This window comes from Neoarius graeffei, chromosome 6 (assembly GCF_027579695.1).
Source record: "Neoarius graeffei isolate fNeoGra1 chromosome 6, fNeoGra1.pri, whole genome shotgun sequence".
In the NCBI taxonomy this organism is placed as follows: domain Eukaryota; kingdom Metazoa; phylum Chordata; class Actinopteri; order Siluriformes; family Ariidae; genus Neoarius; species Neoarius graeffei.
The window spans coordinates 91889316-91913389 of record NC_083574.1 but is presented as its reverse complement, the minus strand read 5'-3'; the positions used below and the strand labels follow the sequence as shown (position 1 = coordinate 91913389).

General features: G+C 38.1%; 3 protein-coding genes across 3 annotated transcripts; all 3 read right to left on the bottom strand.

Moving 5' to 3' along the window:
• Positions 1-334: 334 nt before the first annotated feature.
• LOC132887577 (extracellular calcium-sensing receptor-like) lies at positions 335-3145 on the bottom strand. Its single transcript, XM_060923042.1, has 5 exons — positions 2861-3145; positions 1920-2732; positions 1616-1843; positions 1410-1533; positions 335-1239 (listed from the first exon to the last, which is right to left on the bottom strand). Exons 1-5 carry the CDS (start codon positions 3116-3118, stop codon positions 335-337), a joined length of 2328 nt encoding a protein of 775 aa, XP_060779025.1. The 5' UTR covers positions 3119-3145.
• A 7805-nt stretch (positions 3146-10950) lies between these two features.
• On the bottom strand, positions 10951-13713 carry LOC132887576 (extracellular calcium-sensing receptor-like). Its single transcript, XM_060923041.1, has 5 exons — positions 13429-13713; positions 12522-13334; positions 12212-12439; positions 11998-12121; positions 10951-11858 (listed from the first exon to the last, which is right to left on the bottom strand). The coding sequence occupies exons 1-5, from the start codon at positions 13684-13686 to the stop codon at positions 10951-10953; spliced, it is 2331 nt and encodes a 776-aa protein (XP_060779024.1). The 5' UTR covers positions 13687-13713.
• A 6690-nt stretch (positions 13714-20403) lies between these two features.
• Positions 20404-23723, bottom strand: LOC132887575 (extracellular calcium-sensing receptor-like). The gene is made up of 6 exons (XM_060923040.1): positions 23509-23723; positions 23084-23375; positions 22140-22931; positions 21772-21999; positions 21539-21662; positions 20404-21311 (listed from the first exon to the last, which is right to left on the bottom strand). Exons 1-6 carry the CDS (start codon positions 23721-23723, stop codon positions 20404-20406), a joined length of 2559 nt encoding a protein of 852 aa, XP_060779023.1.
• Positions 23724-24074: the final 351 nt, after the last annotated feature.

The following is a 24074-nucleotide window of genomic DNA, read 5'->3' as shown; positions in this document are numbered from 1 at the left end:
TAATAATTTCACAGGCTGCATATATGATTGAGTATTGTATTAGATTACATTGAAATTGGGACAGATTCAAATAAATTCCGTAGGTTGTATCTAAGGATGCTGCCACAATATATATATATATATATATATATATATATATATATATATATATATATATATATATTTTTTTTTTTTTTTTTTTTTTTTTTTTTTTAACAGGGAAAGCTATTTCAAACGATGTGTGAAAATACACATTGGCTAAGCAATATTATTATGTTAATAGATAGAACATGCACTTTACATAGCCTACATAATTTACACAGAGCACATTAATAATGAATATTAGACAGTTAAATCAGTTAATTGCTTTACCCATCATCTGCTTTTTAGTGTTCTTCTCTGGTTTCAGTAAGATAATGTAACACTTTGGAACAAATATGCAGAATAGTAAACCAAAGCTTGAAGCTAAAATGGCAAATATCTCTACAGCAACAGTAAATTTTCCCGGAGAGCTGACATAAGCAGGAATAAAGGTGATCCAAACTGCACAGAATATGAGGATGCTGAATGTGATGAATTTGGCTTCATTGAAATTGTCAGGCAGCTTCCGGGCCAGAAAAGCCAAAATAAAACACAAAACAGCCAGGAGTCCTATATAACCCAGCACGGCCCAGAACCCTATAGCTGAGCCTACATTACATTCTAATATGATCTTTTCCTTATAGTATTTCATATTTTTGTAAGGAAAAGGAGGGGATATTGTTAACCATAGTACACAAATTATAACCTGTACAAGAGTGAAAGCGAGTACACTGAGTCTCTGCTGTTGAGGCCCAAACCATTTCATGATATTACTACCTGGAAGTGTCGCCCTGAAGGCCATTAACACCACTACTGTTTTCCCCAGAACACAGGAAATGCAGAGAACAAAGGTGATCCCAAATGCTGTGTGGCGCAGCATACAGGACCACTTAGATGGCTGACCAATGAATGTAAGTGAACAGAGGAAACAGAGAGTCAGAGAGAACAGCAGCAAGAAGCTCAGTTCAGAATTATTTGCCCGAACAATTGGTGTGTCCTTGTGTTTAAAGAAAATTACAGCAATGCAGATGGTGAAAGATACTCCTAACAAAGAAAATGATACAAGAATGATCCCCATTATTTCCTCAAATGACAGGAATTCCACCAGTTTTAAGACACAGGTATCTTTCTTGTCATTAGACCACAGTTCAGGAGGGCACCTGATGCAAGTTATAGAATCTAAAAAGAAAAAAAGAAAAACAACAAAAGCAACAACAATAATAATAATAATAATAATAATAATAATAATAATAATAATAATAATAATAATAGCAATTTAGGTGCTTGGAATTCTATTGTATTTATTAGCCTAATAAATAATGATTGAAGGCAACAAATATTCATTATACCTGTTATATTACTGATTTCTCCCTCTGCACATGATATACAGTCAAAGCAGCAGATTGGCCTTCCTTTCTGCACAGCCTTCCTGGTGCCTGGGGGACAACTCGGACTACACACAGAGACTGGCACCTGAAAAACATTTTTATTCTGTATATTTCTTCTAAAATATTTATTACACATTATGTCAATTTAGTCTGATATTTTCATTTGCCTGTGCTTTGTTGTGGGCCCAGGTTATACTGATGTTGTTAAATGACAGCTGAAGGTGTGTTTGCAAAGAGCCATCATAGAAGCCCACTTTAACAAAGACCATTTTACCATCTTTGTCTTGTTGCCAGTTCAGCAGTTCATACCTTGCTGCTGGGTCTCCATTTTCATCAAAGTATACATCCTCTCCAGTTGTAGAGGTGAAGTGGAGTTTCTTCAACTCATTCACAACCTAATTAAAGCATTTGACAATGACCACTAAGAAATATAAGTTCATGTTTTTCATCAGACTATATTGTTACACTTACCTGCCATTGTTTATTCCCTGTTATGTTTGTACACACAGCAGGACTTTGTTGTCCACTCTCCAACTTTGAACAGTTATATATCTCATGTAGGGCATAAGCTACAGCATAAACAGCCTTGTAAACATTATTTGCAATTCGTAATTCAGAAACATCTGTATAATGGTTTTGAACTTGACTGAGACTTTCATTGCCCTTGCACAGTTGTTTCAATTGTACATTGTCTTGTGTGGGAAATTTACAATCAAATATTGTCTCCCACAACTCTTTGTAAATATCTACATCAGAACCTGGATTAAGTTTTTTTACAAATCCCCCTAGGCCATTTATTTGAGCTTTCGGGATAGCAAAACCCATGGATCCTATCAGAAGATGCTGCCATTGAACAATTGCTGGGTTTATATCAGAAATCCAGGACTCACTTCCAATCCACTGAAACCCAGTCAAGTTCTGTAAGGCCATTTCCTTTAGAAGAAACCCAAGGTCAGAATATGAGACAAAAGCGACAATAACTTTGGAGGTTGAAGCCTTGATAATCTCAACTACTTTCAGAATTTTTTCTCTGGGGTCTGTCCTGTAGAATGCCTTAGAATATTCAATACAGATTCCCTCTTCTTTGGCTGCAATGATGAATTCATTTATGCCATTGATCCCATAGTCACTATCACTGCATACGGCCCCTACCCATGTCCAGCCAAAATGCCTGACTAACTGAGCCAAAGCTCTGCTCTGGTAGTAATCACTGGGAACTGTTCTGAAGAAAGATGGGTATTTCTTCCTGTCACTTAAGCATGCACATGTTGCAAAGTGACTAATCTGAAATACAAAGATTTCAACAACATGTAATTTGCTGTGCTCATATTTATAATTCACCACTAAAAACTCATTCAACATTTAGATTTTTTTTTCTTTTTAAGCAGTACACACAAAAGAAGAGGTCTTACCACAGGTATGTTTAAAGGTCCCACAGTTGCAGAAATGGCAATAGTGGAGCTAGATGATGTTTGTCCTATGATTGCTTGAACTGTATTGGACTTGGAACAAGACATTCCAGATGTAATTTCTCCATTTCCATTAACCAAGGATAATGAGGCTCTTGTGGCCATTGCATGAGATCCACATGAATCATAGATTTTATAACCCAGTTTGACCCCAGGAAGAACATCAGTTCTGTTGTTGATTTCCTCAATGGCAAATACCATTGTTTGTGCATTCTGAAATTCACGGAGGCTTAAACTACAGAACCAATAAAATAAAAGTTGATAACATTTCAGTGAGCACCATAAGCACTAACACATGAACAGTTTTGTCAATATCCTAAAATATTATACAATTATATTTTATTTTAAAATCAAATAATATAAATAAGAAAATGTTTCTGGTTTCTTAAAATGGATAACTCTTGAACCAATTCCTATTCCCCTAATAAACCCTCACCTTATGCATTTTGGTTGCCAGGGCCTAGATGTAAAGAAGTGTGTTCTCTGTTCCACTTTGGTGTGGAAGGAAAAGATACCACCAATCATTATATATCCATCTTTGCTAAGTTGAGGAGGATTGGCTTGGCCTAGTAAGCTGCAGGAAGGATCACTTGCTCTCACCTGAGTGAATAAAAGCCATGTGTGCAGCAACCTCATTCTCATCCCAACCGATACCATCACCAGTGTTTGGGCTTTTATATAACTCATTGGCTCCCAAGTTGACAAACCCTTGAGTGTGGGCTTAACAAGTGCATTACCTCATAATTGTACAATGTTTACTATAAGGCCCTTTTTTTTGCCTTAAACTCTTCTCATCTCATTATCTGTAGCCGCTTTATCCTGTTCTACAGGGTCGCAGGCAAGCTGGAGCCTATCCCAGCTGACTATGGGCAAAAGGTGGGGTACACCCTGGACAAGTCGCCAGGTCATCACAGGGCTGACACATAGACACAGACAACCATTCACACTCACATTCACACCTATGGTCAATTTAGAGTAGGCGATGTGTATGACTGGTAATTACTAACACTGGCCACTAGGTGGTGTGTATGGCTGGTAATTACTAACACTGGCCACTAGGCGGGCCACTAGGCGGTGTGTATGGCTGGTAATTACTAACACTGGCCACTAGGTGGTGTTTCATCTCATCTCATCTCATTATCTCTAGCCGCTTTATCCTTCTACAGGGTCGCAGGCAAGCTGGAGCCTATCCCAGCTGACTACGGGCGAAAGGCGGGGTACACCCTGGACAAGTCGCCAGGTCATCACAGGGCTGACACATAGACACAGACAACCATTCACACTCACATTCACACCTACGGTCAATTTAGAGTCACCAGTTAACCTAACCTGCATGTCTTTGGACTGTGGGGGAAACCGGAGCACCCGGAGGAAACCCACGCGGACACGGGGAGAACATGCAAACTCCACACAGAAAGGCCCTCGCCGGCCCCGGGGCTCGAACCCAGGACCTTCTTGCTGTGAGGTGAAAGCGCTAACCACTACTAGGCGGTGTGTATGACTGGTAATTACTAACACAGATATGGTGGCAGGCACACACAGGACTGACACCGTCAGAAAACAACTCGATGTTTTTGTTTGTTTGTTTGTTTGTTTGTTTGTTTGTTTGTTTGTTTGTTTGTTTTTTTATGTATCCACACTCTATGCTTATGGGGCTCCACTTGCGCAGGCCTTTGGCCTGCACAGGAGCTCTGCTATAAACACTCTGCACAATTTTGGTGAGTAGAAAAGCATCTCTGAACGTACAACACATTCAACTTTGAGACAGAAGGGCTACAACAGCAGAAGACCATGTTGAGTTCCACTTCTGTCAGCCAAGAACAATCAGCCTAGGCCGCAGTGGGCACAAGCTCACCAAAACTAGACAGATGAATACTCGAAAAAACATAGCCTAGTATGATGAAGCTCAATTTCTGCTGAGACACATAGATTTTGGTGCCAACAGCATGAATTCATGGATCCAACCCGCCTTGTGTCAATAGTCCAGGCTGGCGGAAAATTTGTAGTGGTATGAGGTATGTTTTCTTGGGATATTTTGGGCCCATTAATACACATCAGTCATTGCCTGATTGTTACAACTTATTTGAGTATTGTTGCTTACAATATGCATCCTTTCATGGCCACAATTTACCCTAATTTAACCTAACCTCTAAACGCTATTTACAGCATAAGAATGCACCATGCCACAAAGCAAAGGGCCATAAAAAGTGGTCATCATCTGCTACTAAAACACAACAGTCTCCACAGTTTAAACAGAATGGTGAAAAAAAAAAATAAGTGAACGACAGTTGTGGGTGGAAACACCATGTTGATAAGAGAGATCAGAGGAAAATGTCAAGATTGGTTTGAGCTGCCAGGAAGGATATATTAACTCATCTAATCACTCTTTACAACCATGGTAAGCAGGAAAAAAAAAACATATTCTGCAACAGCAGAAGACCACATTGGGTTCCACTCCTGCCAGCCAACAACAGGAAATCTTAGAATCAAGACCAAGTTCCTATTAAAGTGGCCGGTGAGTGGATGATGATGGTGTCCCTACCAGTGTCCATATACATAGTGTCCTATTACTCTGAATTGTAAAGTTCATCCACATAGCTATAATTCCCTCTGATTTTTCAATAGACTCAAACTTTAATTCCAGCTGTAATTCACACAAGCCCCTCCCATCAAATCTACAGAACATGTAGAAGCAAAACACGAATAGAAACAATCATGACTGTAAAATATAAATCATAATAAAATATCTCAGTGGGTTATTTATTTATTTATTTATTTATTTAATAGCCTTAACATGGCTACATTATTCACTTAGGGCCTGTTAATAAGAATACATTGATAGTGTAAATGTCCAATACATGCATTCCACAAGGTTGTCATATGGCAGGCATATTAAGATTAATTGTATCATTAAGATAAATTTATATTAATTGTAATATTAAGGGCAGCACTGTGGTGTAGTGGTTAGCACTGTCACCTCACAGCAAGAAGGTCCTAGGTTTGAGCCCAGTGGCTGATGGGGGCCTTTCTGTGCGGAGTTTGTATGTTCTCCCTGTATTTGTGTGGGTTTCCTCTGGGTGCTCTGGTTTCCCCAACAGTCCAAAGACATGCAGGTTAGGCTAATTGGTGGCTCTAAATTGACCGCAGGTGTGAATGTGGGTGTGAATGGTTGTTTGTCTCTATGTGTTAGCCCTGTGATGACCTGGTGACTTGTCCAAGATGTACCCTGCCTCTCGCCCATAGTCAGCTGGGATCATTCATAGTCAGCTTGCCTGTGACCCTGTACAGGATAAGCGGATACAGATGATGGATGGATGTAATATTCAGATTACATAAATAGATTTGCAATATCACCATCAGTTAAAGTCAAACTGAGACTTTGCTTTCTGTATGGTGTTTGCTTAGTAATCATATTCAGTTTCACATGAATATTGCAGAATCACAATTATTGAATTGACCAAATCCTCCCCCTCATCTCTATATTGTTCTGTATCTCCTTTCCTTTTTCTTGGATAAAGTTTTTGCACATAAAATTGCACACATCTTTACCTATGATTTTGTTTTTCCAGCCTGAGAAACTAGTGAATAAATAAATAAATATAACCCCGATTCCAAAAAAGTTGGGACAAAGTACAAATTGTGAATAAAAATGGAATGCAATAATTTACAAATCTCAAAAACTGATATTGTATTCACAATAGAACACAGACAACGTATCAAATGTCAAAAGTGAGACATTTTGAAATTTCATGCCAAATATTGGCTCATTTGAAATTGCATGACAGCAACACATCTCAAAAAAGTTGGGACAGAGGCAATAAGAGGCTGGAACAGTTAAAGGTACAAAAGAGGAACAGCTGGGGGACCAAATTGCAACTCATTATGTCAATTGGCAATAGGTCATTAACATGACTGGGTATAAAAAGAGCATCTTGGAATGGTAGTGGCTCTCAGAAGTAAAGATGGGAAGAGGATCACCAATCCCCCTAATTTTGCGCCAACAAATATTGGAGCAATATCAGAAAGGAGTTTGACAGTGTAAAATTGCAAAGAGTTTGAACATATCATCATCTACAGTGAATATCATCAAAAGATTCAGAGAATCTGGAAGAATCTCTGTGCGTAAGGGTCAAGGCCGGAAAACCATACTGGGTGCCCGTGATCTTCGGGCCCTTAGACGGCACTGCATCACATACAGGCATGCTTCTGTATTGGAAATCACAAAATGGGTTCAGGAATATTTCCAGAGAACATTATCTGTGAACACAATTCACCATGCCATCCGCCGTTGCCAGCTAAAACTCTATAGTTCAAAGAAGAAGCCGTATCTAAATATGATCCAGAAGCGCAGACGTCTTCTCTGGGCCAAGGCTCATTTAAAATGGACTGTGGCAAAGTGGAAAACTGTTCTGTGGTCAGACGAATCAAAATTTGAAGTTCTTTATGGAAATCCGTCGTGTCATTCGGACTAAAGAGGAGAAGGATGACCCAAGTTGTTATCAGTGCTCAGTTCAGAAGCCTGCATCTCTGATGGTATGGGGTTGCATTAGTGCGTGTGGCATGGGCAGGTTACACATCTGGAAAGACACCATCAATGTTGAAAGGTATATTCAGGTTCTAGAGCAACATATGCTCCCATCCAGATGACATCTCTTTCAGGGAAGACCTTGCATTTTCCAACATGACAATGCCAAACCACATACAGTACTGCATCAATTACAGCATCATGACTGCATAGAAGAAGGGTCTGAGTACTGAACTGGCCAGCCTGCAGTCCAGATCTTTCACCCATAGAAAACATTTGGTGCATCATAAAACGGAAGATACGACAAAAAAGACCTAAGACAGTTGAGCAACTAGAATCCTACATTAGACAAGAATGAGTTAACATTCCTCTCCCTAAACTTGAGCAACTTGTCTCCTCAGTCCCCAGACGTTTACAGACTGTTGTAAAGAGAAAAGGGGATGTCTCACAGTGGTAAACATGGCCTTGTCCCAACTTTTTTGACATGTGTTGTTGTCATGAAATTTAAAATCACCTCATTTTTCTCCTTAAATGATACATTTTCTTAGTTTAAACATTTGATATGTCATCTATGTTCTATTCTGAATAAAATATGGAATTTTGAAACTTCCACATCATTGCATTCCATTTTTATTTACAATTTGTGCTTTGTCCCAACTTTTTTGGAATCGGGGTTGTGTGTGTGTGTATATATATATATATATATATATATATATATATATATATATATATATATATATATATATAATGATTTATTTATTTCAGTTTTATTGAATAAATGAGTTTCCTTCAAGTAATGAGTTTCAGTTAAACTAAAATGTGGACTCAGTGGTTGTATTATAAGCATTTACACTGCTTATGTACACTGCTGTGAGAATTCTGCTGTCCTGTTGAGAAAGCATGCAGTGTCAGTCGGTTTAGTACGTTCGTCAGATATTACAATATAAGCCTGGTGATAAAATAACAATTTAGTACAAAAATTAAGTCAGTCTAGGAGAGTAAATGTTGGTTATGTGTCTATGCCAACAATTTGGCAACATTATTCATGTCAAGACACAGCGGAGACAGTGCCTAGTGTGGAAAGTTATCTATCCAGCAGTCCACTTTTGATTGGATCACCTGAGATGGAAGTCTGAATTGGGTCAAAGTTCAAAACATATTTAAATAATTCTCAATGGAACGATTATATACATCAATACATATTGATGTATTTTATTTGCATGATATAATTTACCAGTTGGTTGTACCAAATACCACAACAGCCAGGAGGAAAATTTATTGTTTTGTTGGCAATTGCTCCTGGTGGGCCTGGTGTGCAGTCATAATAACAGACAGTTTCCTTTTCACAACAGCCTTCCTGGTACCTGAGGGATGGCTCTCAGAGCACACAGACACTAGCACCTGCCACACATGAGGGAAAACTATTGCTGCAATAACAATAATAAACTGTAATGTGACATGTTTTCACATTTTAGTGGTGCTGGTTTGTGAAATGATAAGTCACCAGTGTTTTAAAATATCCACTTGGGAATTCAGTTAAGTTCTGCGAAATAAATAAATAAAAATAAAAAAGGGTAGTCATCCTTTTGCCTACATGACCTTTTAATATGCCTCTGGTCTTTTGGGCATATTTCATTTTAGTAGCAGATGATAACCACTTTTTATGGCTCTTCACAAATTTAGTAGTTTGTTTCTTGCTGGAGAATCACCATTGTTAACAAAAATTGTCAATTGCTATTATGTAGCAATTATCTTTATATTTTCAGACCTTAACATAATAGATGTAATGAAGGTAGAAATGTTACATGCTTGCATGTAGAGGGTTTGCCACAATTATTTTTTACATGCAAGAAGGGGTGTTATATGCAAGGAGAATATACAGAAAATGATTCCCCACAAAAAGAGTCTTCCCTCCATTATCCATAACCACTTATCTTGTGCAGGGTTGTGGGCAAGCTGAAGCCTTTCCCAGCTGACTATGGACGAGAGGCGGGGTACACCCTGGACAAGTTGTCAAATCATCGCAAGGCTGAAACATTGAGACAAACGCCAATTCACAATCACATTCACACCTACGGTCAATTTAGAGCTACCAATTAGCCTAACCTGCATGTCTTTGGACTGCAGGGGAAACCGGAGCACCCGGAGGAAACCCACACAGACACGAGGAGAACATGCAAACTCCTCACAGAAAGACCCCTGTCGGCCACTGGGCTCGAACCCAGAACCTTCTTGCTGTGAGGTAACAGTGCTAACCACTACACCACTGCCCTGCCCATCCATCTATCCATCTATCCATCTATCCATCTATCTATCTATCTATCTATCTATCTATCTATTAATTACTTACTTGCATTGCTCAAATCTATTACATATCCTCCCATATGCATTTAAATTCTTTCCCTGAATTTGTCTGAGGAATATGCTGATGTTTCTATACTCCTCTGTTCTCTCTCCAATTTCTTTGTGAAATACAAAAGACATTGTCACCTTTGTAGTGGAATGCTTGATATTATCCACTTCCAATACCCTTCCTCAGGGACTGCTATAATCATTGTGGCTATGCTGTTAATTTGTTCATAATGTTTGCTGCTTATTGTTCCTATTGATGTTTTTAAGACACTTTTGTGTGAAATAGCAGACAGAAAATAACTTGGAATTAACTTGAATCTTTAGTAATTTATTTGTTTATTTATTTATTTTCTTTTGCTCTCATATATTACAGGCTACAGCTGAAATAAGGTCTAAATGTGTGAAACAATATAATGAATTCATAGGGTATATACATGTGTAATGCACTATATTACAGGGAATTATACAGGGCCCAGTTGCTGAATTTGTCACAGACACAACATTGCTTCAGCCAGTTTTCCATACAGTAATGTTAAAGGACATAAAACCAGTCCCTTAACCTGCATGTGCACAGCTAATTTTATTGATGATAAATCAATGAGAGTGCACTTAGAAATTACAATTTTGGAACAATTTTATTTATTTGTTTGTAAACAGTTAGTAATTTGAGAATTTTGTGAGAAAACCTGTCTTAAAAGTGAAAGGGCAACACATAACACATAATAACAACAATAACAACACACACACACACACACACACACACACACACAATGTGGACATGTGTGTGTGTGTGTGTGTGTGTGTGTGTGTGTGTTGTTATTGTTGTTATTATGTGTTATGTGTTGTCCTTTCACTTTTAAGACAGGTTTTCTCACAAAATTCTCAAATTACTAACTGTTTACAAACAAATAAATAAAATTGTTCCAAAATTGTAATTTCTAAGTGCACTCTCATGTGGACATGTGTGTGTGTGTGTGTGTGTGTGTGTGTGTGTGTGTGTGTGTGTGTGTTTTGTTTGGTCAATTTGTTGTTATTGTTGTTGTGTTCTGTCATATCTTTTAAGACAGCTTTTCCCACCCACAATATATCTAATTGTTCACAAAAATTAAAGAATGTGTTCTAGCTTAAACAACAGGATAATATCTAAAGAGGTACATCACTGAGTAGGTGCTTTCCCCATCATTTGCTTTTTAGTGTTTTTTTCTGGTTTCAATATGATTATATAACACTTTGGAACAAATATGCAGAATAGTAAACCAAAGCTTGAGGCCAAAATAGCAAATATTTCTACAGCGACAGTGAATTTTCCAGGAGAGCTGACGTAAGCAGGAATAAAGGTGATCCAAACTGCACAGAATATGAGGATGCTGAATGTGATAAATTTGGCTTCATTGAAATTGTCAGGCAGCTTCCGGGCCAGAAAAGCCAAAATAAAACACAAAAGAGCCAGGAGTCCTATATAACCCAGCACAGCCCAGAAACCTATTGCTGAGCCGACATGACATTCTAATATGATCTTTTCCTTGTAGTATTTCATATTTTTGTAAGGAAAAGGAGGGGATATTGTTAACCATAGTACACAAATAATGACCTGTACAAGTGTGAAGGCAAGTACACTGAGTCTCTGCTGTGGAGGCCCAAACCATTTCATGACATTACTTCCTGGAAGTGTTGCCCTGAAGGCCATTAACACCACTACTGTTTTCCCCAGGACACAGGAGATGCAGAGAACAAAGGTGATCCCAAATGCTGTGTGGCGCAACATACAGGACCATTCAGAGGGCTGACCAATGAATGTAAGTGAACAGAGGAAACAAAGAGTCAGTGAGAAGAGCAGCAAGAAGCTCAGTTCAGAATTATTTGCTCTAACAATTGGTGTGTCCTTGTGTTTAAAAAAAATTACAGCAATGCAAATGGTGAAAATTACTCCTAACAAAGAAAATGATACAAGAATGATCCCCATTATTTCCTCAAATGACAGGAATTCAACCAGCTTTAAGACACAGGTGTCTTTCCTTTTATTTGACCACAGTTCTGGTGGGCACTTAATGCAAGTTACAGAATCTAAGGAAAGAAAAATGTGCAATCAATTTAGCCATTTATGTAATTGCAATTATATTGTCTTTCGTAACCTCAGTAATAAAACTTTTAAATCTTTCTGGTATTGGTGTGCATTATTAAAGCAAACTGGTAGTCATTATACCTGTTATATTACTGATTTCTCCCTCTGCACATGGTATACAGTCAAAGCAGCAGATTGGCCTTCCTTTCTGCACAGCCTTCCTGGTGCCTGGGGGACAACTCAGACTACACACAGAGACTGGCACCTGAAAAACATTTTTATTCTGCATATTTATTCTTTTTAAAAATATATATTTATTGTACATTATGTCTGTTTTTCAGACATTTTCATTTACCTGTGCTTTGTTGTGGGCCCAGGCTATACTGTTGTTATTAAATGACAGCTGAAGGTCTGTTTGCAGAGAGGCATCATAGAAGCCCACTTTAACAAACACTATATTACCATCTTTTCCTTGTTGCCAATTCAGTAGTTCATACCTGGCTGCTGGGTCTCCATTTTCATCAAAATATACATCCTCCCCAGTTGACGAGGTGAAGTGCAGTTTCTTCAGCTCATTCATTACCTAAATAAAGCATTGGAAACTCTTCAGTGAAATGTTGCTTGTTTGTTTGTTTGTTTTCACAAGGCTATATTGTTACTCTTACCTCCCAGGGTTTATTATCTGTTATGTTTGCACATTTTCTTTGACTCCCTTGTCCACTGTCCATCCTTGAACAGTCATATCTGTTATGCAGGGCATAAGCCACAGCATATACAGCCTTGTAAACATTATGTGCCAGTCTTAATTCTGAAACATCTGTATAATGGTTTTGAACCTCACTGAGACTTTCATTGCCCTTGCATAGTTTTTTAATCTCAACATTGCCTTGTGTGGGAAATTTGCAATCAAATATTGTCTCCCACAACTCTGTATAAGCATCTACACCAGAAGCTGGATTTAAATTGGTCAAAAATTCCCGTAGGCCATTTATTTGAGCTTTTGGGATAGTAAAACCCATGGATCCTTTCAGAAGATGCTGCCATTCAGCATTGGCTGTGTTCATATCAGAAATCCAGGACTCACTTCCAATCCACTGAAACCCAGTCAAGTTCTGTGAGGCCATTTCCTTTAAAAGCACCCCGATGTCAGAATATGATACAAATGCTATAATAACTTTGGAGGTCGAAGCCTTTATTAAATCAACTATTTTTAGAATTTTTTCTCTGGGGTCTGTCCTAAAGAATGGCTTGGAATACTCAACACAGATTCCTTCTTCTTTAGCTGCAATGATGAATTCATTTATGCCATTGTTCCCATAGTCATTATCACTGCAGACAGCCCCTACCCATGTCCAGCCAAAATGTCTGACCAATTTTGCCAAAGCTTTACTCTGGTAGTAATCACTAGAAACAGTTCTGAAGAAAGATGGGTATTTCTTTTTGTTACTTAGGCAGGAACATGTTGCAAAGTGACTAACCTGAAATACAAACATTTCAATAACATGTCATTTACTTTGTACTTAAGAGCATTGTTTTAATTGCTTTTACACATGAAAAAAGAAGAGGTCTTACCACAGGTATGCGCAAAGGTCCCACAGTTGTAGAAAGGGCAATTGAGGGGCTTGATGACGTTTGTCCTATGATTGCTTGAACTGTATCAGGTTTGGAGCAAGACATTTCAGATGTCTTTTTACTATTGCCATTAACCAAGGACAATGAGGCTCTTGTAGTCATTTCTCTTGATCCACAGGCATCATAGATTTTATAACCCAATTTGACTCCAGGAAGAATATCAGTTCTATTGTTGATTTCCTCAATGGCAAATACCATTGTTTGAGCATTTTGAAATTCACGGAGGCTTAAACTACAGGACCATGAAACCAAAACCACACACAATTTTTGTGAGCACCATAAACTGTAATACAGTAGCAGGTTTGCATCTGTTGTCATGAAAATAATGAATGGCAATGTTCTGATTCTGTTAATCTGAATAAATCTTGAACCACATTATAATACTGCTTATCAAATTCAACAAATTAAAATTCCCCTATTGACCCCTCACCTTATGCATTGTGGTTGCTGGGGCCCAGATGTAAAGACATGTGTTGTCTCATCCCATTTTATGTGAAAGGAAAAGATACCACCAATCATTACATCCCCATCTTTACTGAGTTGAGGAGGATTGTGCAGCCCTAGTAATCTGCAAGGAGGATCAGCTGCTCTCACCTGGGTGAATAAAAGCCATGTATGCAGGAACCTCATTCTCATCCCTCTCTCAACACCATGGCCAGGGTTTGGGCTTTAATAGAACTCTTTCACTCACAAATTGATTAGACCCTTGGGTGTAGGCTTTACAAGTGCATTGCCTCATTAATTTGCAGTGTTATTAAGAAGGCCACATTTTCATTGTATTACAGTATTGTGCAAATGTACATACAAATGATTATTCTGAAAATAACTTCCCTTTAACAAAGCACTATCTCATGTACATTTTCATATCAATTGGGCCTTGCTATTGCAATCCTCCAAATAAAGTATATTATGTACACAAAAATTTTTATATTCCTATTGCCTATGATTGTGTTATAGCAGAGCCCCATACTTAAGATAAATGCACTGACATGATTTTTGATGGCGTTGACTGTATGACATCTGTACATATGTTTGAACGATGAATATGTACCACCACAGAAAACCCGACTATAAGTGCAAGGCAACATATCTCAAGACTTGACCACCAGACAATGAAATTTGTATCTTTATTTACATCAGATTGATGGGTTCTTATCCAGTGGTTATTTTTAATTTGCTTTTTAAAAATTGTTTATTTTCTAACACATTTTATGGAAAATATTAATGACAATTTCATATAAAACTAGACAGGGACACTCTAACGAGTGCAAACCCCGCCTTTTCCCTATTAAAATACATTGGGCGAAAATTTCGAAGTTCTGCCATGATCTTGACCTTTGACCTCCAAAATTTAATGGTTTCCTTCCTGGGTGATTGGCAACACATGTACAAAATCTGGTCCAAATCGATCCATTGGTTCTTGAGATATCTTGCAGACACACAGACAGACAGACAGACAGACAGACAGACAGATACACACACACACACAGACTGACGCAGGTGAAAATAATAACCCCTCCGACTACTGTCGGCGGGGTTAACTAGTTAAAACAGTTTTTTTTAGTCCACTAGCTTGCTGGACAATTGACAATTTCTGTCATGTAAGGGTGGTAGATGGATGTAAGTGCAGGAACCTGCGGCTGTATGCTCCAAGCTCTATAAGTGTGTGGATGTGAAAGATGTAACTAGACAACTGTTTGACATATCAAATTTGAGATTTGAGGGTAACTATACAGTAATGATATAAAGTGAAAGTGCTGGTTCACTGCTGTCCATCAGGCACCCAGCAGAGTCACACCATAATAAATGTTGTGGTGTTGTTTCTGGATTAGATTAGATTAGATTAGATTAGATTAGATTAGATTAGATTAGATTAGATTATTTGTTGCATATATATATATATATATATATATATATATATATATATATATATATATATATACACACACACAGTGGTGCTTGAAAGTTTGTGAACCCTTTAGAATTTTCTATATTTCTGTATAAATATGACCTACCGGTAACACATCAACAGATTTTCACACAAGTCCTAAAAGTAGATAAAGAGAGCCCAGTTAAACAAATGAGACAAAAACATTATACTTGGTCATTTATTTATTGAGGAAAATGATCCAATATTACATATAATATTTTTGTCTCAATTGTTTAACTGGGTTCTCTTTATCTACTTTTAGGACTTGTGTGAAAATCTGATGATGTTTTAGGTCACATTTATACAGAAATATAGAAAATTCTAAAGGGTTCACAAACTTTCAAGCACCACTGTGTGTGTGTGTGTGTGTGTGTGTGTGTGTGTGTGTGTGTGTGTGTATATATATATATGAGAGAGAGTACCATTCAAAAGCTTAGACACCCCTACTCATTCATAGATTTTTCTGTATTTTAACTATTTTTCTACATTGTAGAAAAGTACTGTAGACATCAAATCTATGAATTAACATAGAAAACATATATGGAATTATATGGGAAACAAGAAAGTGCTAAATATGTACTTAATATTTTAGATTCTTCAAAGTCACCATCGTTTACCTTGATGATACTTTGCAGACTATTTGCATTATCTTAACTAGCTTCATGAGGTAGTCACCTGGCATGCTTTTAAATTAACAGATGTACCTTTTCAAAAGTTAATAAGTAGAATTCCTTGCCTTCTTAATGTGTTTTAGACCATCAAATAGAAAATAATAAAAGTACAGTAAATAGCCCTGTAGCACCCTTGTGATTCATTATCTCATCTCATTATCTCTAGCCGCTTTATCCTTCTACAGGGTCGCAGGCAAGCTGGAGCCTATCCCAGCTGACTACGGGCGAAAGGCGGGGTACACCCTGGACAAGTCGCCAGGTCATCACAGGGCTGACACATAGACACAGACAACCATTCACACTCACATTCACACCTACGGTCAATTTAGAGTCACCAGTTAACCTAACCTGCATGTCTTTGGACTGTGGGGGAAACCGGAGCACCCGGAGGAAACCCACGCGGACACGGGGAGAACATGCAAACTCCACACAGAAAGGCCCTCGCCGGCCCCGGGGCTCGAACCCAGGACCTTCTTGCTGTGAGGCGACAGCGCTAACCACTACACCACCGTGCCGCCCGTGATTCATTATATAATGCTAATATAAACACATAAAATAACTGTTAATGCTAATAACTGAAATGCTTTGGTATATTTTGTCGCTTGTCCTCAAACTATGATGCAATATCTCAAAAGATGATACATTCATGTTCAGCTTGCTTCTCATGACAAGCTTTGAGTTAACCTTACTAACCATCTTATTCATGCCAAAAGCCTGTCATGAGGAGCAAGCTGAGCATGAATATCTCAAAAGATGATTTCATGTTCATTTTCAGCTTGCTCCTCATGATGACAGGCTTTTGGCATGAGGAAGAATGCTTAGTCAGGTTACCTGACAGAGAAGCATGGCAGCTCCAGGGACAGCTTTACCACAAAGGCCCTTTATATCCTGTAATAAACTTAAAAAGTGCCTCTTTTGTCAGTTTAGCCCATGTGTAATCACCAGCCTCTAAAGACAAGGAGTGTTTCCCAACTTACTAATGGATCTGTTTTTAATGTTTTTATATCTGTGCAATAAACATTTCCTCAGTAATAAAACAGTTTATTTGGTGCAGAAACAGTAGATCAACACACATTGTGAGAAAGTACCTGTATATTCAGTGTTTTCATCATGATGCAAATATATAGCATGTAATATAGCAAAACCCGTTGGGTAGGCCCTATCTATCTGGCCAGTGTATATCTGATTGCAATAGTATGAACTCCTTTATGGCAATATGAAATAGTGGCCTATGATGTGCTATGCTTTACTATTGGTAATGTATGTTTACTACTACTACTACTAATAATAATAATAATAATAATAATAACATTTAAAGAACATTTTTTTCCCATTTCATAGACATTGGTGCTAGCTTGCTAGGCACTCAAGGGGTCAGGTCCAGCATACCTCCAGGGACTGATCCGACCCTACATGCCAGCCAGATCCCTATGCTTTGCTGCTGTTGGTTGCCTTGCCCCTCCTCCTCTCTGCTCCTACCCAGCTTACTCAAGATTGCTGTCTGTCCTGGTTCCCCATTGGTGGAATGAATGGCCTTCCCATTGAGGTCAGAATTGCCAAGTCCCTGATCACCTTCAAGCGTAGACTGAAGACCCACCTTTTCAGGCTGCACCTCTCCCCTCCTTCCCTGCCCACTGTGTAATCATGTAGCTGTCTTAGCTGTCTTGACCAACTCAGGCTGTGTACAGTCTAGTCAGGTCATGATGACATAGTGTTGGCCACTGGGGTTTTATTTTGCTCTATTTAGTTGTAATTTGTCAGCTCATTTGTATGGTTGGCTTGGCTTACTTGGCTGTTTGCTAATTGTTGTTACTTCAGCAGAATATTCAACAAGGTGTTATTCTGTTACTTGTTCACTTAGCACTAGAACTTTCTTGTCTAGAAATTCAGCACTTCTAGGACCTGACTTTTGCACTTGTTGTATGTCGCTCTGGATAAGAGTGTCTGCTAAATGTCATGTAATGTAATGTAGTAGTTGTAATAATAATAATAATAATAATAATAATAATAATAATAATAATATGCTTACTAGAAATGTGAGTGTGAATGGTTGTCTGTGTCTATGTGTCAGCCCTGTGATGACCTGGTGACTTGTCCAGGGTGTACCCTGCCTTTCGCCTGTAGTCAGCTGGGATAGGCTCCAGCTTGCCTGCGACCCTGTAGAACAGGATAAAGCAGCTAGAGATAATGAGATGAGATGAGATGCTTACTAGAGGAAAAATACCCTTTTAGACAAATCATAATATGTATATATTATACATATACGCACATATCAGAATGCACCATGCCCGTCAGGACCAGGTAATTATGGAAAGTCCTGAATTGTGACATTAATTGAATTGAGCTTTAAGAATGGATTACAGCAATTACAACATACATCCTTTATCAAGGACAGAGTTGAGACATTTAAACAATATACATCTCTAGCTAGTGTAAGGAGTTCTCATTCATTTGTGTGAATACATACATACAAGGAAAAGCCCCTCATAAGGTACTGTGAAATATAGTGGTGGATTATTGAAGCTTTGTGTGTGGTAGCTAGTGGTACAGGGGCTGTTGTGAAAATTGGTGGCACACTGAATGAGGTAGAAAAGTATGAACTTGAACTGAACTTGGCCCGAGATGGCTCTTTCAACAGGATTAAAACCACAATTTAACAGCAGGATTAAGACAAACAACAATTCACATTCACACCTACGGCCAATTTAGAGCCACCAATTAACCTAAATGAAGTTTATCTTCTCGTGTTGAAAAACTCATATTTTTCATCAGAAATGCACCACAGATCTGAGTGACGTATTGCCCGATCTTTCACTCTGATGACATCACTTCCAGTGTTTTCCCACTCGAAGATAAATTTTATGTCTTCGCACTACCATGGAATATTCTCTCCTCTCTTTCTCTCTCTCTCTCTCTCTCTCTCTCTCTCTCATATGTGCTTATATATATATATATATATATATATATATATATATATATATATATATATATATATATATATTTATATATATATTAGATAAAAAGTTTTTAGGACTGTTCCTGTTGCAAATGAACAGAGCATGGTGAGGTCATGGGCCATATATATGCAAGAGGAGCAAGCAGTAACTCTTGTGAGTCAGTATGCTGTGACATTGCACTGTCAACACTGGGCCCTGTGTTACATGTGTTTTTGTGAAAGCATGTACATGTGCAATGGAGACCCTTGAAATGCTTCAGCAATCCTATGGCAATGAAGACAGGTGTTTTGAGTGCCATTTATGCTTCAAGAGGGGCAGGGTGTCACTGGAGGATGACGTTCTGCCCCTCTTGACGAAGATATCAGAGTCATTTCCAGGGTCTTCATTGTTGATATCCTGATTTTGACACCGAATTTAATGTTTGCTTTCTGGTACATCGTAAAATCACAAATGCACACGTGCACATTGTCACAAAAATGCATGGGATACAGGTCCCCATTTTGACACTGATATTCATGATGTCACTTGGCATACTGACTCATGCAACCCCAACAGCCCCACTCAGCTTGACTCAGCCCAACTCAGCAGCGCACGGCTCAGCCCAACTCAGCCGCGTTGGTAGTGGAAAAGCCACTGCTGTTACTGCTCCCTCCTGCTGCATGCACATGACCATCCCACGCTCCCTTCATTCACAACAGGAACAGTCTTGGAATTTTTGATTTCACCTCCTATGATATCAAAATAAGTATCCAACTATAACAGCAGCAATCTAAAGGTCTTTTTTTTTCACTAAACTATAATTACAAGGAAGCTAACAGAAACCATTATTTTAGCTTTTTTTTTTTTTAACTAAGCTATGAATGTTGTGGTGGAATTAAAGTTGATATTGTTTAAGTGTGAGAATGCAAGACAGCCAGTCATGAGAGATCATTGAATGACAGTTCCTGTTCTTGTGAGCATAGTGTAAGAAGTTTAAAAATGGCTAAGGTAATGCCCATTTACATTGAATTAATTAATCACTTTTAATAAGCATAATTACTTGATGCCCTTATGGCTAATTGCACATTTAAATAAGTGTTTTGAGCAAGTGATGCCCTTTAACTATAATGATAGGTCCTTCCCTATGCTTATATGCAGAACCTGACATTTGTATTAGGATTTGATAGCATATTGCCTGTCATTTGCATTCTACAATTTTTCCTTTCATATCAATAGAATTTTATAATATGTTGGAAAAGAGTTACCAAGAGCAAATGAATGTGTATGGCCAAAACTGCTAGTTTTGCAAACATGCAATGTTTAATATTTCACTGATCATATGATTTAAATATTATAATTTAATACATAGGCTATTAGCTCACTTCACTGGTGCTTTCCCCATAAGTTGCTTTTTAGTGTTCTTTTCTGGTTTCAGTATGATTATGTAACACTTTGGAATAAATATACAAAACAGTAAGCCAAAGCTTGAGGCCAAAATGGCAAATATCTCAACAGCTACAGTGAATTTTCCAGGAGAGCTGACATAAGCAGGAATAAAAGTGATCCATACTGCACAGAAGATGAGCATGCTGAATGTGATGAATTTGGCTTCATTGAAGTTATCAGGCAACTTACGAGCCAGAAAAGCCAAAATAAAACATAAAAAAGCCAAAAAACCTATATAACCTAGCACAGCCCAGAAACCTATGGTAGAACCCAGATTACATTCTAGAATAATTTTTTCTTTGTAGCTCTTTAGATTTTTGAAAGGGAAAGGAGGGGATATGGTTAACCAAAGCACACAAATGAGGACCTGTATTAGAGTGAAGACAAGGACACTGAGTCTTTGCTGTGGAGGCCCAAACCATTTCATTATATTACTACCTGGAAGTGTAGCCCTGAAGGCCATTAACACCACTATGGTTTTTCCCAGTACACAGGAGATGCAGAGGACGAAGGTGATCCCAAACGCTGTGTGGCGCAACATACAGGACCACTCAGAAGGCTGACCAATGAAAGTAAGTGAACAAAGGAAACACAGAGTCAGAGAAAGGAGCAGCAGGAAGCTCAGCTCAGAGTTGTTGGCTTTGACTACTGGGGTATGTTTATGTCTAAAGAATATTACTGATATTACCATTGTTAGAAATGCACCAATAATAGAAACAGCCATTAACAAAATCCCCATAGTTTCTTCATAGGATAGATATTCAATTTCCTTCTTTACACATTCATCTCTCTGTGAATTTGACCAGTAATCTTGAGCGCATTGTTCACATTCAATAGAATCTGTCATAGATTGAAATAGACATTAAAAAAGAAAAGAAAGGAAACACACACACACACACACACACACACAGATTAGATGTACAGTCAAAACAATCAGCAGGATTGAGTGAAAATGCAAAAGTATATTGAACCTTCTTAGATACCAGTTGGAGAATTATACATATCTCTAATGACATGAATAATTCCAATATTTTTTGCAGTTGCTTCCTTTCTGGATATTTTTATACCTGTCATATTGCTGATCTCTCCTTCAGCACATGGTATGCAGTCAAAGCAACAGATAGGCTTTCCTTTCTGTACAGCCTTCCTTGTACCTGGAGGGCAGTTCTCACTGCATACAGATACAGGTACCTACAATTTAGAAAATTATTAATTTTCCTGAAAAAAAAATGAAAGTGCAAATGACATATAAAGACTCTCTACAAATAGTTAAGGAAACATTTTTCTTCCTTTTACTTACCTGACTGGTATTTTGTGCCCATACTATAGAGGCCATGTTTATTGCTAATTGATCATGATTAGGTAAAGTAGAGTCATACAGTCCTACAGTGATAAATTCATATTGATTCTCTTTATTTGTTTGCCAGTTTATTATCTCATATTTTGCTGGAGGGTCACCATTTTTATCAAAATAAACCTCTTCCCCTTCTTTGGTTTTGAAATATATCTTTTTGAGGTGTTCTAGAAACTGATAAAATTTACCTGTATTACTTATTTTTGTTTATTTATTTATTTTTTATTTAGACATGTTTCTTTCTACAGATATTTGAATTAGCGTGTCATGTGTCATGCTCTTTAAAGTGTAAGAAATAATGTTTATTGACTCACTGTGAGAGGATCAGGCTGTTCCTTTGTAGAGCATGTTGTTTGGCAGCCAAGAAGGTTGTGTAGAGTATGGGCAATGGCATAAACTCCTTTATACACATTACTAAAAATGGGCATCAGGGACATGTCAGTGAATGTGTTTTCCACTTCAGACAGCTTCTCTTCTCCTGTGCACACTGGCAAGCCCTCTGAATCATTCTGCATTGTATATCCACAGTCAAAAAGTGCCTCCCAGAATTCAGGAAAAATGGCACTGCCTACAGATTTCAATGGTTTTACATCAAGAATGAAATCCTGCAGACCTGTCACCTTGGCTTTGGGGATAGCTAGTCCTATAGCCCCTTGCAATATATTGTACTTGTCCAAATTGGCTAGCGCTGGGTCAAAGATCCAGGCCTCTGTTCCCACCCATTGATATCCAGTGATGTTGTATTCAAAAAATACATGCAACAGATCTTCCAAATCCCAGGTGTCAAGAAATCCAACTATCACACGAGAAGTAGAGATTTTGATCTGGTCAATGATTCTCAACACTCTTTCTTTTGAGTATGTTCTAAAATATGGAAGTGAATATTCCAAGCAGATGCCCAACTGCCCTGCGATTTCAGTGAATGCAATCATTCCATTGTTACCATAGTCATCATCTCTTCTTATTGCTCCCACCCAGGTCCAGCCAAAGTGCTTGACCATCTCTGCCAGTGCTCTGCTCTGGTAATAATCACTGGGAATAGTTCGCAGAAATGATGGATATTTCTTTTTGTCACTGAGACATTCACAGGTGGCATAGTGACTGATCTAAAAATAATAATAATAATAATAATAATAAAATAAAATAAAAATTGTGTACCATCATCTAGCTTAACACAAAATTAGTCAAAATGAAAGATGCATATTTCTTTTGTACTTTTCAATTATTTGCATTGATAACCACTTACACAAATACTTACTATAGGAACACTGAATGGCCCAATACTGTTTGCTATAGCCATAGACACTGATGAGTATGTTTCACCTATTATGGCTTGGACCTGGGCTGGCTTTGTACAGGGATCATTTGAAATTGAGTTCTCATTTCCATTCACAAGTGCCATGGCCATTCTAATCCCTTGTGCTGCAAAACTACATGTATCATAGATCTTGTATCCCAGAGAGACACCTGGCAGTAAAGAAGAACTGTTGTTTATCTCCTCTACTGCAAAGATCAATGTCTGGGAAAGCTGTAGTGCTCGCAAATCAAGGCTGGATAGGGAAGTAAGATAAACAATGTAAAGACTAGACTGCTACCGTATGTGGTTACATATATTACTATTTAGTATGATTCAATTTAAATGTGTACTATTTAGTTAAAAGGTCTCTTTCCTATGCTGCTTACCTCTTGCACTTGATTGGAGGTGGTAGGACCACATAGGATAAGTCAATGTTCTCCCAACTACTATGGAAGGGGAAAGCCCCTCCAACAATTATATCACCATTCTTCCATATCTGTGGGTATGCAGGCTCTCCTTGTAGGCTACAAGCAGTCCCATTTGCTCTGGAAAAATTAATTATGGCCATTACTACATGCAGGAGAGTAAAGACAGACTCCATCAACCTATTTGGATAAAGAATAGTGATAAGGGTTAAGTGAAAATATGCCTGGCTTGATGTTTTGACTGGGTGATGAGTAAAGATTCCTGGTATTTATACATATGCAAAAAAAAAAAAAAAATCTCTCCAGTAAAACTCCACTTATGGGCGGCTCAAAAAAGGCGTGACTTTTAAATCTGAGCTACTTTAATCTGAAAGAAGTAGGCCTTTGTGTCTGATTTAGCCTGTTTTGCCTTTGGAGACAAATGGCTGGTCTTTTTTTTTTTGGGGGGGGGGGGTGGTTTCAAGTTTCTTTTTGTGTGATTATTGTTGTAACAGTGAGCATTTCATAGTGGTGGGTGATATTGAAAA

Bases quoted from the DNA above. Each gene is read 5' to 3' on its own strand.
- LOC132887576 (XM_060923041.1), bottom strand. From the start codon at position 13,686: ATGGTATTTGCCATTGAGGAAATCAACAATAGAACTGATATTCTTCCT. The intron at 12,440-12,521 runs GTAAGAGTAACA...TGCTTTATTTAG, and splicing joins CAGATAATAAACCCTGGGAG to GTAATGAATGAGCTGAAGAA. The intron at 11,859-11,997 runs GTATAATGACTA...TTCTTTCCTTAG, and splicing joins AGAAATCAGTAATATAACAG to ATTCTGTAACTTGCATTAAG.
- LOC132887577 (XM_060923042.1), bottom strand. From the start codon at position 3,118: ATGGTATTTGCCATTGAGGAAATCAACAACAGAACTGATGTTCTTCCT. The intron at 1,534-1,615 runs GCAAATGAAAAT...AATGTTTTTCAG, and splicing joins GGGCCCACAACAAAGCACAG to GTGCCAGTCTCTGTGTGTAG. The intron at 1,240-1,409 runs GTATAATGAATA...TTTTCTTTTTAG, and splicing joins AGAAATCAGTAATATAACAG to ATTCTATAACTTGCATCAGG.
- LOC132887575 (XM_060923040.1), bottom strand. From the start codon at position 23,723: ATGGAGTCTGTCTTTACTCTCCTGCATGTAGTAATGGCCATAATTAAT. The intron at 22,932-23,083 runs GTAAGTATTTGT...TATTATTTTTAG, and splicing joins GGCCATTCAGTGTTCCTATA to ATCAGTCACTATGCCACCTG. The intron at 21,663-21,771 runs GTAAGTAAAAGG...TCTAAATTGTAG, and splicing joins GGGCACAAAATACCAGTCAG to GTACCTGTATCTGTATGCAG.